Source organism: Sycon ciliatum, chromosome 1 (genome assembly GCF_964019385.1).
Source record: "Sycon ciliatum chromosome 1, ocSycCili1.1, whole genome shotgun sequence".
Classification (NCBI taxonomy): domain Eukaryota; kingdom Metazoa; phylum Porifera; class Calcarea; order Leucosolenida; family Sycettidae; genus Sycon; species Sycon ciliatum.
This window is the reverse complement of record NC_088643.1, coordinates 87,752,743-87,766,813: the sequence shown is the minus strand read 5'-3', so window position 1 is coordinate 87,766,813 and position 14,071 is coordinate 87,752,743. Positions and strand designations below refer to the sequence as shown.

The 14,071-nt window shown below is 48.6% G+C and overlaps 1 protein-coding gene across 1 annotated transcript in view; it reads right to left on the bottom strand.

The window, feature by feature from the left end:
• Positions 1 to 460: 460 nt before the first annotated feature.
• LOC135806185 (E3 ubiquitin-protein ligase SHPRH-like) overlaps positions 461 to 14,071 on the bottom strand; it is a 58,779-nt gene continuing 45,168 nt past the window's right edge. Inside the window, exons 20-32 of the mRNA XM_065320339.1 lie at positions 13,591 to 13,721; positions 13,214 to 13,306; positions 7,393 to 7,601; positions 6,989 to 7,071; positions 6,209 to 6,346; positions 5,615 to 5,716; positions 5,358 to 5,417; positions 4,603 to 4,785; positions 4,141 to 4,233; positions 3,226 to 3,318; positions 2,574 to 2,752; positions 1,754 to 1,852; positions 461 to 1,274 (exon numbers count right to left, since the gene is read on the bottom strand). Coding sequence (XP_065176411.1) covers positions 1,100 to 1,274; positions 1,754 to 1,852; positions 2,574 to 2,752; positions 3,226 to 3,318; positions 4,141 to 4,233; positions 4,603 to 4,785; positions 5,358 to 5,417; positions 5,615 to 5,716; positions 6,209 to 6,346; positions 6,989 to 7,071; positions 7,393 to 7,601; positions 13,214 to 13,306; positions 13,591 to 13,721 — 1,638 coding nt within the window. The 3' untranslated portion in view covers positions 461 to 1,099. The remainder of the gene's footprint in view (positions 1,275 to 1,753; positions 1,853 to 2,573; positions 2,753 to 3,225; positions 3,319 to 4,140; positions 4,234 to 4,602; positions 4,786 to 5,357; positions 5,418 to 5,614; positions 5,717 to 6,208; positions 6,347 to 6,988; positions 7,072 to 7,392; positions 7,602 to 13,213; positions 13,307 to 13,590; positions 13,722 to 14,071) is intronic.

Below are 14,071 nucleotides of genomic sequence, written 5' to 3'. Positions count from 1 at the left end.
ATTATAGGGCACTCAGCCAGAGTAGAGCACAAGATACTTCATAGGATGATAGGTTAGTTTGTGCACACAAACAGCATCATAAACTTGATACACTTGAACAGAACACCAACAGCACTGAGGAAAGATGAAGGTAAGTCAAAGTAGCAATATTCATGGTGGATTTTATGGTGTGTATGCCAGTTGTTTCATTTCAACTCATGCTCTCATGCTCCTGCTTTATGCTGCACTGATGGCTAATGATATGAGTCAGCAGATACCCGGCAGCTCTTTGGCATTGCTATGCTCCTTGCTGAAAGCGAGCCCTGTCAAGCTATTCAGCAGCCCTTCGGCCACTACAGCCAAGATGTTTTGAGATGCCTAAAACAATGATGTGGGAGTAACGTGAACGAAAATGCCTGTCGCAGGCAGTAAAAGTAAGCAACTGTAAGCCACCACGAGAGTATCACACAGCCACTCTGGATGTAGTCAACGGTCCACAATGGACCCTTGGTGCAGTACACTGAATGTTCAGTCCGGCTGAAAGCAGTAGTGCACTACCAAGCAGAGTGGAGCAGGCTAGCACAGCTGGCATGTTAAAAAAAACCCGTTGAAAGTAAAATGCTCACCACATCAAATCACAGCTAAGGAAAGAAACAAGAAAAAAGTTCAAAAACCCCCGACAAATATCCACACCTGAAACTAGACTACTAGTATCCTAAAGAACGGAACAGCACACCAAACAGCACACCAAACAGCACACCAAACAGCACACCAAGCGGGAGCACACCAAGCGGGAGCACACCAAGCGGGAGCACACCAAGCGGGAAAGTAGCAGTGTAGTAGACATCTGGCGAATCAGCCGTGATAGCGAAGATAGCAAGGAGCACCAGTGGTTCGAACTAGAAACATACCATACAGCACACCATGGATGCCGTGCCCGTGAGCTCACGAAAGTAATGGCAGTGCAGAATGGCCAAAACTGATCCCTCGGTCTGGAGTAGGGGGGGGGGGGGGGGGGCAGCGACATGACCTGACACGGTACACACGGATTAGTACACTGAGCAAGCACACTGTCTGCTCAGAGAGTCTGCTACAAACGCTCACGAGCAATATGAAACTTTCATTGCGCATCGTCGCCAACAACAATTGTAGCGGGTGGTGCAGTATTCTGGGCAGCGGCAGCAGTGGTAGCCGCCGTGTTGAGTGCCGGCAGCAGGTCTGGATTCATGATCTGTTGTAGCTGATCAACTGTCATGTCAGCACACTCGTCCTCACCACTACTCTTCTTTGTTGGGCTGCAGTGTGGTAGAAACAACAACAACAGCAACAACAACAGCAGCAGCAGCAGCAGCAGCAGCAGCAGCAGCAGCAGCAGCAGCAGCAGCAGCAGCAGCAGCAGCAGCAACAACAACAACAACAACAACAACAACAACAACAACAACAACAACAACAACAACAACAACAACAACTTAAAAGTGCACTCCAAGCAAAGCTACAAAAATACTTCTGGCAAAGGACTCATCCGAGAAATGTTTGAAAAGGAGCGGTAATAGAACTTCAAGCACAGAATGGTGGTAGTAGCAGCAGTAGCAGTAGTAGCAGTAGTAGCAGCAGTAGTAGCAGTAGTAGCAGCAGTAGCAGCACTGTGTCGCCAACACTCAGCAGTATAAAACCCAATGAGCAATCAAGCACAATCTCAACTACAAACACAGCACCATCATGTGATAGGACCCTTTCAGACAGACAACATCAGAAAGCTGTGGCAAGTGCATACCTGGCAAGCAAGCTAGAGCTTGTTTTCTGGTTGCCCAGTAGTTGGTAGAGACGCTCTTCTACGGAGCCTTCAACAAGAAAGCGATGAACATATGTTTTCCTGCAAACAAAGTACAATGGGATACGTTTCTTGACAAAGAAAAAAAGAATTAAGCCGTTTGCACAGTGACGTCCTGTACGAAATCCCGTAGGATCCCGAAGAATCCCATGGAATCCCGTAGACCCGGCTGGGTGTGGAATGTACAGGACCCTGCAGTGTCATCTGTATTGTCTGCTACAAAACTTGCCCTGCAGGTATTGTGTGCAACAACCTTTTCGGACGAAGACCTAGCTAGTCATTAGCTCTATCCAAAGTGATGAAGCTGGAAAAGCGACTGTCTGCCATTGGGTATTGGGCTAAATTTGTTAAAACGCCCATGTATGGCACACAATGAACAACCAACTGGGCATGTACACGGCTAGGCATGTACACACCTACGGGAATTCGTACATCTGTACAATGTGCATAAGATGTATAGGATGTAACATGACATCTAGCTTTAGATGACCCGATCTCCCAAAAACGCAAGCTTTATGACGTTCGGGGTGATTTACACAAAGTACAGCTGTTGCACCATTTACCCCAAGCGGCATACACGTAACCTACTAGACTTGTGCCCTAGCATAGCCCATAACTAAGCAATACAACAATACCATAAAATACAAATTATACAATACACAACACAACACACACACACGCACGCACACACACACATACACACATACACACATACACACACACGCACACACGCACGCATGCACGCACGCACGCACACACTCACTTTGTCTGTCCAACTCTGTGCACACGGCCAATGGCTTGCATCTCCAAAGCAGGCTTGAGGGACGGCTCAACGAGCAGCACATGAGTGGCTTCAATCAAGTTCAATCCATTACCGGCAGTTCGCAAGTGAAGACAGAGTGCAGTTACACTGGGGTCCTGACGAAATGTCCGCAGAGTTGTCTGCAGCAAAACAGTAAGAAAGAAACAGAAGTTAAAACGAGCTACAAACTCCCTGTTCAGCATTCTATTTAATTCACTCAGGAGGTTTGTGAAATGAAGGAAACAAACCTGGTAAGTGCTCTCTGAGCACAAAGTCCATTAGGAGTCCCAGGGCCGGAGGCAGCTTCTGCGGAGCGGGGCGGCCGAAGGGCCATCTTTAAGGGGGGTCTGGGGGTCGTCCCCCAGAATATTTTTGGAATTTAGACGGCAAATCCTGCACTCTGGGCGACTCCCTGTACAAAATCATACATCGAAACTTTTTCTCCCCGGTTTTGGACGTTCCACGTGGACCGACTTTTTGGGAAGTTGGTACGGCCATGGCCGTACCGGCCGTACCAGTGGCGTCGGCCCTGATTAGGACACACAAGCTCAACCAATAAGGGGTGATTTAGATGTCTTCAATGGACAATATACTACAATAGAAACACGCATACCTGCAAGGCTGTACCAGCTTTGTCCATGAGGCTGGCGTGCTTGATGCCATTCAGTGCTAGGCCGTGAGATATCAGCGACAGTACTTCATTCCACTGGATATTTTCAACACAGTGAAACATAACCACCACAAGCAGCCGCAGCAGCAACAACAGCAGTGTTGTGTAAAGCTATACAGTAAAACTTGCCAAGGCGACCAACCACCTGTCCCAGACAGCAAATAACTACAACTACAGTGAACCTGTCCCAGAGGACCACTAGAACCAAGACCAGTGGATGCTATTCCCAGTGGATGCTATTCCCAGTGGATGCTATTCCCAGTGGATGCTATTCCCAGTGGATGCTATTCCCAGTGGATGCTATTCCCAGTGGATGCTATTCCCAGTGGATGCTATTCCCAGTGGATGCTATTCCCAGTGGATGCTATTCCCAGTGGATGCTATTCCCAGTGGATGCTATTCCCAGTGGATGCTATTCCCAGTGGATGCTATTCCCAGTGGATGCTATTCCCAGTGGATGCTATTCCTAGTGAAATGACCCTGGATAAGAAGACCACCGTACGGCGACCACATTTGTAAGGTCCCTTGAGCGGTCAGCTTAGACAGGTTTCACTGACTTAAATACAAACCGCTACTCAGGCACACATGCACACAGGAGCTGCATCTGCTCCTCCTGCATCCTCCGGAAAGTAGTCGACTACGATGCATGCAGCATTGGCCGGATCTTTTTGGCAAACAATTATACTGGCTATTCTGGATGCAAGCAATAGAAATAACCAATAACTGCGGTGACTCAGTTGTCTTACACGCAGTACAAACTTAATTGTAAATCTAACTTCATGGGCAAACACTGCGTGGGGAAAACACTAGACAAACACTCTCTTGAAGAGACAGTATTGTAAAGATCAAAGCACTCACGTTAGAGAAGATTAGACACTTGACAGCCTTGTCCTTTTTGTAAAGGTCCATCACTGTTCGTACAACTGCTGCCAACTTGCACGACAGTCCTCCCTGCACACAACCATGCAACAGCAAACAAACAAAAAAGTGAAGGCACAGCAGGGCACACCATGACTGTCACATATCCATGTATAACAGCTAGGTACGACATGTAATGCCATTGTGCCATGATCACCACTGCCTCAGGGGAGTAAGACATTTTCGAGGAAACAAGTTTCACACTTTAGAGGCTGAAGCAAGTTACCCAGGTACAGCGCTGGCACATTCTATCTACTTCACGTTCTCCTGGCCAGGCAAAACAGGCCAATGTGCTAACAGGTAGGAAAGGTGCTAGCCAGCAATGGCAGCAATTACACAACACAACGGATTTGTCGGGAATGGGAAGGACAAGTACAACTAATGTACAATGGTTCACAGTACCTTGATATTGCCGGTCTCCAGTGTTGTGTCCTTGCGTGGCACAGTGACACATTTGATCTCTGATGTTTGCGACACAAGGCGGCACATAGGGCATGCCACCTTGCCGTTAGTGCGGCTCTTCCCGATGAGCAACGAGTCGACACATTGCATGCAAAAGCAATGGCCACAGGCATAGATTTGCCACTGTCGCAAAACCACACACACACATGCACACACACATGGACGCACGCACAGAAGCAAGACATTAAAGAAGTCCAAAGTCAAAGCGAGCAAGCAGAGATATACAACATAACCCTGAGGAACACGCGCGTCGGAGTGTTCTCCAAGGTTGTCACCCCATTCATCAACAGTTCACTGCACCATCAGGGTTTTGACAATCTCACTCACAAGGTACACAGCTTGACGCATGGACTTGCACTAGTGCGGTACTGACTGTCCAACACTCACCGCATGTACAAGTGCAAGCAGTGTGTGCTGGGATTCAAGTCAACCTTGAAGGTTGTCCAGGACTGCCCAACCAGATGGGACTCATCGCTTCAAACGCTTGCCTGATTGGTTGAGCTGAAGGTTCCACTGCAGCCTGCCCTGGGCCAGATGCCAGCCAAGGATGATCTCCTCAGTGATAAACATGGGTTGGCAGCCAAACAGTTGGTCCGCCAGGGCCTGACCAAACGCACCAGTTCCACCGCTCCTGCAGTCAACAGTATGCAATGGAGTTGCTATTCTCTAGACAGACAGGGGATGTGTATGCCTACCTCCACGCCGAATACTTTGCAGCAGATGGGGCAGGTGTCCTGGTTCATACCGTTGTCCGCCTGCACAGTGGGCGCAAACATCAGCAACAACAGTTCAGGACGGATTAACAAACAAACAGACGATACGAAGTGCGCAAACAGGAGACACAAGTGAAAAATGATCCTGAAGGGTCATGAATACAAAGAGGAACAACATAGAGCAAAGATGAGTTGCATTCCAAAGCAGTAAAACAGCGCATCACGCAGCCGTGCCTCACCTTTGATAGGTTCTGGAGATAGAGTAGACGTCCGACAGCGCGCTTGTACTTGGTGTCCGCTGCAGCGCGCTCCGCACCCATCTGACCAATCTCTAACTTCACCTGTGTGAACATGGGTTGTCAAAGATGAACACACATATGTGCACGTGCACACGTACACACGCACAAACGTGTAAATAATTTCTTTTTTTCACATGGCCTGGCACGAGGAAAACATGGATGCAGTGAATGGGATTTTCGGTCTTTGACCACATGCTGGTGAGCTGATCTACTCACCTCCCACCGCTTTAGGAGCTGCATCTGCGCCTTGATCTTTGAAGGGTGGTGGCGTTCCTACGGATGCGGAAAACTCGGCCTCTAATTTTTTTCACGTATTTCGTAGCTAGTTTTACGTTCACTCTGTTTTGACACTGAGTGTTAGTGCCCACATTTCCAATTGTTGCTGTCTTCCGGTTTTTTCTTCCTTTTCATGGAACACGGGGTAACAGAGAAGGAGGTGCAGAAGTACAAACATAAAGAATATTTTGCAGATACATGTATAATTGTATATGTATAGATGGATCAATGCCTAAACCCTCATCTTCCTTGACTTACAGCCGGCCGATGTACTGCAAAGGGGTCCTTCTCAGCAACCTCAGCAGAGTCCACACCATAGATACGGGTGGTAGCCATTCGCAGCTCATCTTGAGCACCTACACGGTCCCTCATGGCCTTCCACATGTTGCGACAACACTGTACATTGTCGCACAACAGAGCAGCATACGTATGACCAAGTGTGAAGACATGAACCTCAATGGTAATCTTATCGCACAAGATACAACATGGCTACTGATAGCATACATACACATGCACACAGCCTGCGGAGTAGCAGGAACACACATAACATAAGTACACAAGCATGCAGTACCAGCTTTGGGATAGCAGTACATAGGAATACCAGTATATAGGAGATAACAGTTCCTAGGATAGCAGTATATGTACGCCCGTCGCAAGCAAAGTACTGACACAGACTGACACACTGACACCCTGACACATGCATCTTGACCTTTCGATACCCATTGCCGGAGGCGATGATAGCGATGCTACAGCAGAAGCCATACACACTTGTGCTGGGATTGCACCATTGAAAAGCTGGCAAGACTGAAGAATTGACAATCACTATTCAGCCTGGTCTACACCGCACAGCTATTTGAAGTGCACACACACACACACACACACACACACACACACACACACACACACACACACACACACACACACACACACACACACATCCGCGCGCACACACGCACACAACTAATTCAACATACTGCTAGCAAGAAAAATTACCATCCATATCAATACAAAGTTACAAACAAAAGATGTTCGGCTAACCTTGAACTCCTTCTTACGCTGTTCAAACAGCTGCACATGGCACTGGGCAGTTTCCAACAGTTCTGCGCAGAAGAAATCTTTCTCTGACAAGGAAAGAAAAGTAGAAAACAGAAAAAAACTAAACTAAAAATACGCTCGCAAAGAAAAGTTCGCACAGCCGTGTTACCACTCAGCTATACAACTGTGTTTAGAAAACAGCCAGTGAGTTCGTACTCAACAAAAAGCAACCAAGAGCTATCCAACAGCCGCACCTGCAGCATTCAAAACCATTACTGCATCGGGGGAAGGTTTGATAACAAAAACAAGACATGTTCAACAAATGAATGTGTGGCTAAGGACTGGGGCAGTGTATGAGGAGAGATATTGCATTCGTGTTTGTCAATTGCAATTCCACATGCACGTACCTGTTGCAGTAAGTTTAAACTGTTCGTGCTGTGCTTGCAGAAGAGCCTGTCCGGCAAAGTCGTCCTTGGCGAGCTCATCCAGTGAATGTTGGAAGTGTTTGTCAACAAGACCATCACGGACATGTTTGTCACGACACAGTCGGTGCAAACAGCGGATGATCAACTCAGTGGGACCGTCGGCCCAGGTCTGAACGGCATGATCGTCGCCCCTGTATGTGCACAACCACACACACACACACACACACACACACACACACACACACACACACACACACACACACACACACACACCACGCACACACACACACACACACACACACACACACACACACACACACACGCATACACACACACGCACGCACGCACGCACACACACACACACACACACATGCGGTGTACAACAGTTAACATAGCACAGGACAGTATCAATGGATTTTTAACCTTTTCACAACGCATCACATAGGTATATGTACACACATGATGATGGGTGTACATGCAACTGGCCCACGGATCACGTACATATACGTGATGCAGACAATGGACATGAACATGCTCACTGACACTTCCGTGGGCAACGGATCTTGTCCCTACGTGAACCAGTTACGTACTGGATGAACGAAGACTGTTTCCCGATAGTTCTCCACTGGACTATGTCAAGCTGTTCTTTACATGATCAGTTTTGGGACATGCTAGTGATGGAGACAAACCGGTTTGCAAGAGCATACATCGACGCTAATGCCGAAACCCTAGCCCGGCGCAGCCTCACCCGCTCGTGGACACCCGTTACCGTACCCGAGATGAAAAGTGTTCCTGAGTTTGTTCTTCAACATGGGCCTTGTTCCTAAGCCCGAGCTTGACCCCTATTGGAGCACAGATCCCATCATCGCCACACCGTTTTCACACGATGCCGCGTGAGCGCTTCACCTCTATCCTGATTTTCCTGCACTTCATGGACAACACTGAAGAAGATCCCAGCGATAAGCTCGCCAAGACACCTCTTTTTTCAGGAGCAATTCATGAAAGTTTACACTCCCAATGATTAAATTTCGATCGACGAGGAGCTAGTGGCGTTCAAGGGAAGAATATCATTCTGCCAATACATTCCGTCGAAGCAAGCTTGCTTCGGCATGAAAATCTTTGCCCTCTGCGAGGACAGTGGCTACCTGTTCAATTTGATCGTGTACGTTGGTAAGGACAAGGAAACCTTTTGCCCTGAAAATGTCCAGGAGCTTGGCGTGTTCGGTGCGGTGTGGTAGTGCAAAAGCTCATTGAGCCGTTTCTCGGGAAAGGGTATAAGCTGTACGTGGACAACTGGTACACAAGCCGATAGCCACCTACCGCAAGGGCAACACAACAGGTGTCTGCGGTACCATTCGCAAGAGCCGCATCGGACTACCGAAGCGTGTAGCAAATTTCAAGGGTCTGTAGAAAGTGTACGCTTCTCGTTGGCTGAGTATTTGAAAGAAACGAGAAGCAATGTTCTCTCGAACTTCGAATATGTGCGAAGCTTGTTTTATGCTTACCGGTATTATTTTTTGTTGTGGCACGCAGTGCAGGTTGACGTCACTGTAGCAGTGTTGCCACATCATTCTAGCCAAATATCAGTAGCATGAAAAAATAAAATGCATCATCCGGGGGCTGCGCCCCCGGACCCCCCCCCCCCCCCCTATATAGCGACCTCGATACACACACATGCGGTACTGATAAGAAAAAAAACATTTCACGGTTTTGCGTGACACTCGGGCTGAGTTTGCCGATTTTCCCCGAGACGGATGATGATTTCGCTTAGCGCCTCAGGAGAGAGCTATGGAAACACTCGTGCTGCGCAGTAAAAGTCAAAAATCTGGATCACAACTCCTAAACCGAACACTTTCATGGCTGTTGTCGGCAGGAGAAGGTCAATTGTCGGCAGGTCGTGACATGCCTCAAAAATCGGCAGGCTACTGACATGTCGGCAGGTGTGACAACACAGCTGTAGTGACATATTCATTGTTGAGCGAGCACTGTGAAACAGCGCTTGCGCAAAAAGATTGTCCTTCTTTTTGTCTTGCTTGTCAAGGGTGCAGTCTGTTTCGTTGCACAGGTGAAACGTTTTCTTTTTTGGCAACTTATATCTCCAATCATGCCGAGAGGTCGTCGTGCGGAAGCTGCCCGGGAGACAGCTGAAACCTCCTCGCAGGACGAGGTAGAGTTGAGGATGCGTCTCCTGGAACGCCAAGTTATTCGGCTGGAGGAGAGGAAGCGCCGCCGGTCACCTCTTCATTATCGTCGTCGTCGAGTTCGTCCAGCTCGTCCTCGGAGTTGTCTCCGGAGAGGAGATCCAAGAAGAAGAAGCGGAAAAGTAAGAAGAGGAGCAAGTCAATGCCTCATACAATGCCAGGTATGAAGCGACTGAGTTATCAGCACCAGTTCGAATGCCTGTCCCAAATATCTGGCCTCCTGGTAGCAGCCAAAAAACTCGTTAAAAAATCAAAAAAGACCAAGGCGCTGAAGGAGCTGAAGAGCGCGAGCAAAGTCCTGCAGAAGAGGTTGGACTGGCTGGCAGTGGCAGACCGCCATGGCCATGACACCGCCACAGCGTTTACAGAAGGGGACGGCATGGCGGGCCTCTTGGCCAGTGCAGACAAACGTAAACGTCTCCGCCTAGCCATCGAGGCCACGAAGCAGGGGAAAGATGGCTCGAAGCCAAAGAAGCCCCAGCAGCAGCCCTTTCGGGCCAGCACTCCCGCACCAGCCGGCAACTGGAGTGCCGCAACAGCCCGGCCTGCCCCAGCGCAACGATTGCCAGCTGATCCAGCCAGGCCCACAACCCGGCAGTCCACGGCTGTGTGCCACCATTGCGGAGAGACGGGCCACTACGTCCGGTATTGCCCGAAACTCAGAAAAAGCTAAGTTTGCTTGTGTTGATGTTGTTAGGGGTCGTCGCAAAAGTTTTTTGTCGTCCCTGAAACGAACATGATTCATTTGGGGGGGGGGGGGGGGGGGGGAGGGGGTGCGAGCCAAAATCGCAAGTTGACCGACACTGTACATATGACATGTACATGCATGCGATTTTCGTCGTCCAGCATAGCAAGCTGTGTTCGTTTGAGAGGGAGGGGAGGGGGTCCGAGTACGAAATGAACGATGTTCGTTTCAGGGACGACAGAAAACTTTTGCGACGACCCCTTAACCCTTTCCGGACTGATGCCGCACATGTGCGTCAAAACGTCATACCCTGATTTCCTGATGCCGCATATGTGTGTCAAGTAAAAGCGCATACTTGTACACTGCATATACATCACTGTTCAAATTGTCGTAACTCCATTGTCCTTTATCCGATTGTCGCGAATGTTGGCTCATTGGAAAGGTGAGAGAATAAGCTTTCCAGTGGTATGTCGTTTGATATAGCGCGGTGCGGAATCACTGAGTATCGAAGAACGAAACACGGATACGCTTGAAATTGTTTCGAAAATTTGTACGCAGAGTGCTTCAAAGTGCGTCGGCGTGCCTCAAACGGGGACTTTCCCAGTGACTCATCGCTGCACAGCGCATGCGAAGTAGAGATCAAATGAATCGCTTGAGCTTCATGAATCTGCAGGACTTTGAATCATCGTTCTACGTTGAGTAAAAATTGAGAAATGATAAAATTTGTGGAGGTGGGTACAGAATCTCGCTCAGGCGCAATAGGGCAGCTCTCAACAGGCTTGAAGGCGATTCTGTTGCTCCTGCCGGGTGTCTAGTGGCGATATTCAGAGAGAGAACATCTGTAGCTTTCCAATGCGACCAAAAAGAAATAATTACGAAACTGGTGAGTGAAATTAGATAATTTTCAAATGCATACTGGGACTATTGAGTATGGCAGGGCGGCTGGTGGCAGGAATCAGGGGATTTAGCACCAGGGCGCAGAAGGTTAATGGTGGTGACGATGATGACGATGATGTTGATGATGATGATGATCAGTGTTAGGAAGAAACGATGTGTTCAGAGTACATAGTTGCCCAGCTTGTGTGTGAGGAAGATATGAGAGCCAACACACCTGTCACCGGGTATGTCGCTGTTGGCTCAACAGTTACCAACCGTGTTAGAAGGCTCCAGGGCAAAGTCAACCATCAAGAAGTACAAGACAAGTTTCACGCAGTGGCAGAGGTGGGCCAAAGGTCAAGGTATTTCGGCTCTCCCGGGATCTGCTGCATGTAGCATTGCACCTAGTCAAGAAGATTGCCACTTCCAGTACACCAGCGCCGGTCTCTGCACAGTCCATGGAATCAGTTGGAAACATAACACCTATAGTCATCATGATCCATGCCGAGTACCCATGGTGCAAAGGGTACATCAAGCAGCAAAGAGATTTCTCGCCACGCAGCGCAGGAGGAAAGCCCCGCTGACACCGAAACTGCTCAAGAAGCTGAAAGTCTCACTGTCTACTGGAAAATTGCAGGATCTCCAAACCCTGACACTCGTTACATTAGGGTTTGCTGGATTCCTTCGCTGGGACGATCTCATGTCCGAGTAGATGCCCTGTCCATTTATCGAGACTATATGGCAGTTTTCCTGGAATGCAGAAGGAACGACCAGTTCCGGGAAGGTAGCTGGGTGTTCATCAGCCATTGGGAACAAGACCTCTGTCCAGTACAACTAGTTAAGCAGTTTCTCGCCAGCGGTGACCACTCGCCAAACTCAACATTGTTCGGCAGACTCCGAAACCACCATGGACGGCAGGTTATTCGGTCCCAAATGTCATACTCCAGAGCGAGGGAGTTAGTACGGGCGGCAATAGAGAGAATCCAGACAAGTATGGTGTACATAGCCTCCGTTCTGGGGGTGTCTTCGTGGCAGCTGCAGCAGGTATCCCAGACCGTCTAATTCAACGCCATGGAGGATGGAGGAGTGAGTCCGGTATGAAGTCATATTTCTCGGAGTCCCTGCCTAACCTCCTAAGAGTCTCTAGTGCTATTGGGCAGGTGGTCGCGTGAACAGCGGACATGTGGTCAAGAGAGATTGGCGCCGCCCAGTTCGAAAGATTCGTCTGGTACAGGATTATACATAGATGGGCGGCGGAGTGGACAAGGACGATGAGATGCTGTCGTTCTACACGCTGCACGCAAGTCAGGAAAATGGTATAAGAAGCTCGCCGTGCATCTGATTGAGCAAGCACTCTTGAATGCAGACCCCCTGCACAAGAAGCCGAACTGCACGGCACACTTCGACTTTGTCAAGCGCGCCCTGAACGCCCTCATCATCGAAGGCAAGGCGGATATGGCAGCTCGGGCAGAAGCGGCTGCTGCAGCAACTGGTACAGCCACAGGCGCGAATAGCGTGGACAGCCACTTCCTCCGCTACATCCCGTCAACGGCAATTAAGGCTACGCCGGAAAGATGTCCGAACCAAGTGCGCCGATTGCCTCAGGAATCTTGGCTACTGCATTCCGTGTTACCGAGGGAAATGAAGCTATACGCTCGTATCTGCGGTGTTCAGTTGTGGGCACAGCTGGGCACAGATCGTGGCAGGCTTTATGTATTATCATGTTAGCCACCTGCTCATGCACTGCAATGGTATTGCAGTGCCCAGCTATTTTGTGTGAACTGCAATTTGTGTGTGTGTGTGGGCACACTCGCATGCATGTGCAATTAATTGTTCAATGCATCGAGATGCATTTTCTGATACTTTCAGCTCGTGTTATGCGAAAATTTATCAAAAATACGTATCTACTGTACAAGTTGTACTGGTTACTATTGGCCAAATAAGAAATTTTTGTTGGAAGTTGTTTTCACTGTCAGGCTGATATCTCTGCATTCCACAAAATAATTGTGGGTAGATACAACAGTTCTACTTGGTTCCTTACCCAGCACCTGCATTCAGATTGATAGTGCTGACATAGAGCTCAGACTCGTAGACCGACATCAGATCATCCAGCTTGCAGAACCTACACCTTGGTCTAAAGAGTACACACAGCAGCAACAACAGATGGGGCAGCAACAACAGTGGCAACAGCAAGACTGACATTGATACATCTGCGTGCTAATGGTCAAGAAACGATGCAGACTCATCATCAAGACACACACTGCAAAGTATGAACAGACACGCATGTGTACACAAACAACATACGAACATACAAATCTCGTCGCATCCAATGAACATTGCAGAGATTTATTTTATTTTAAAAGACAGTGCACACGCAGCAGAGAAACAAGTCACCAACTGCACAAGTAAAACTCTTACGCTTGAACACCGGGTGTGCCATCTTTCCAAACAGCTGGTTGCAAATGGCAGTCTCTGGCCTCGGATACGGTATCCTCACTTGTGTCGGATCTCAGCATCTCACAAGCAGTATACACAGCCAGCCAGGCATTCTGTTGAAAAGAATCGATGTGACATGCCATGCGTGAGGTGTGTGTGTGTGTGTGTGTGTGTGTGTGTGTGTGTGTGTGTGTGTGTGTGTGTGTGTGTGTGTGTGTGTGTGTGTGTGTGTGTGTGTGTGTGACCATGTCAGCAGCAGCAACAAACAACAACACGGGTTACATAACTGCCAAAATACCTACTTAACCTAGTACACTAAATACCTACTTAATCTAGCACACTGCCACAACATCACATAAAATCTACAAAGCAATGAGCCACTAATAGCGAGGTCAGGCCAAAATCGAATTTTGGAAAACCTATTGAATGAGGTATCAACGGAAAGCTTAGGGTTTCAGGAGTT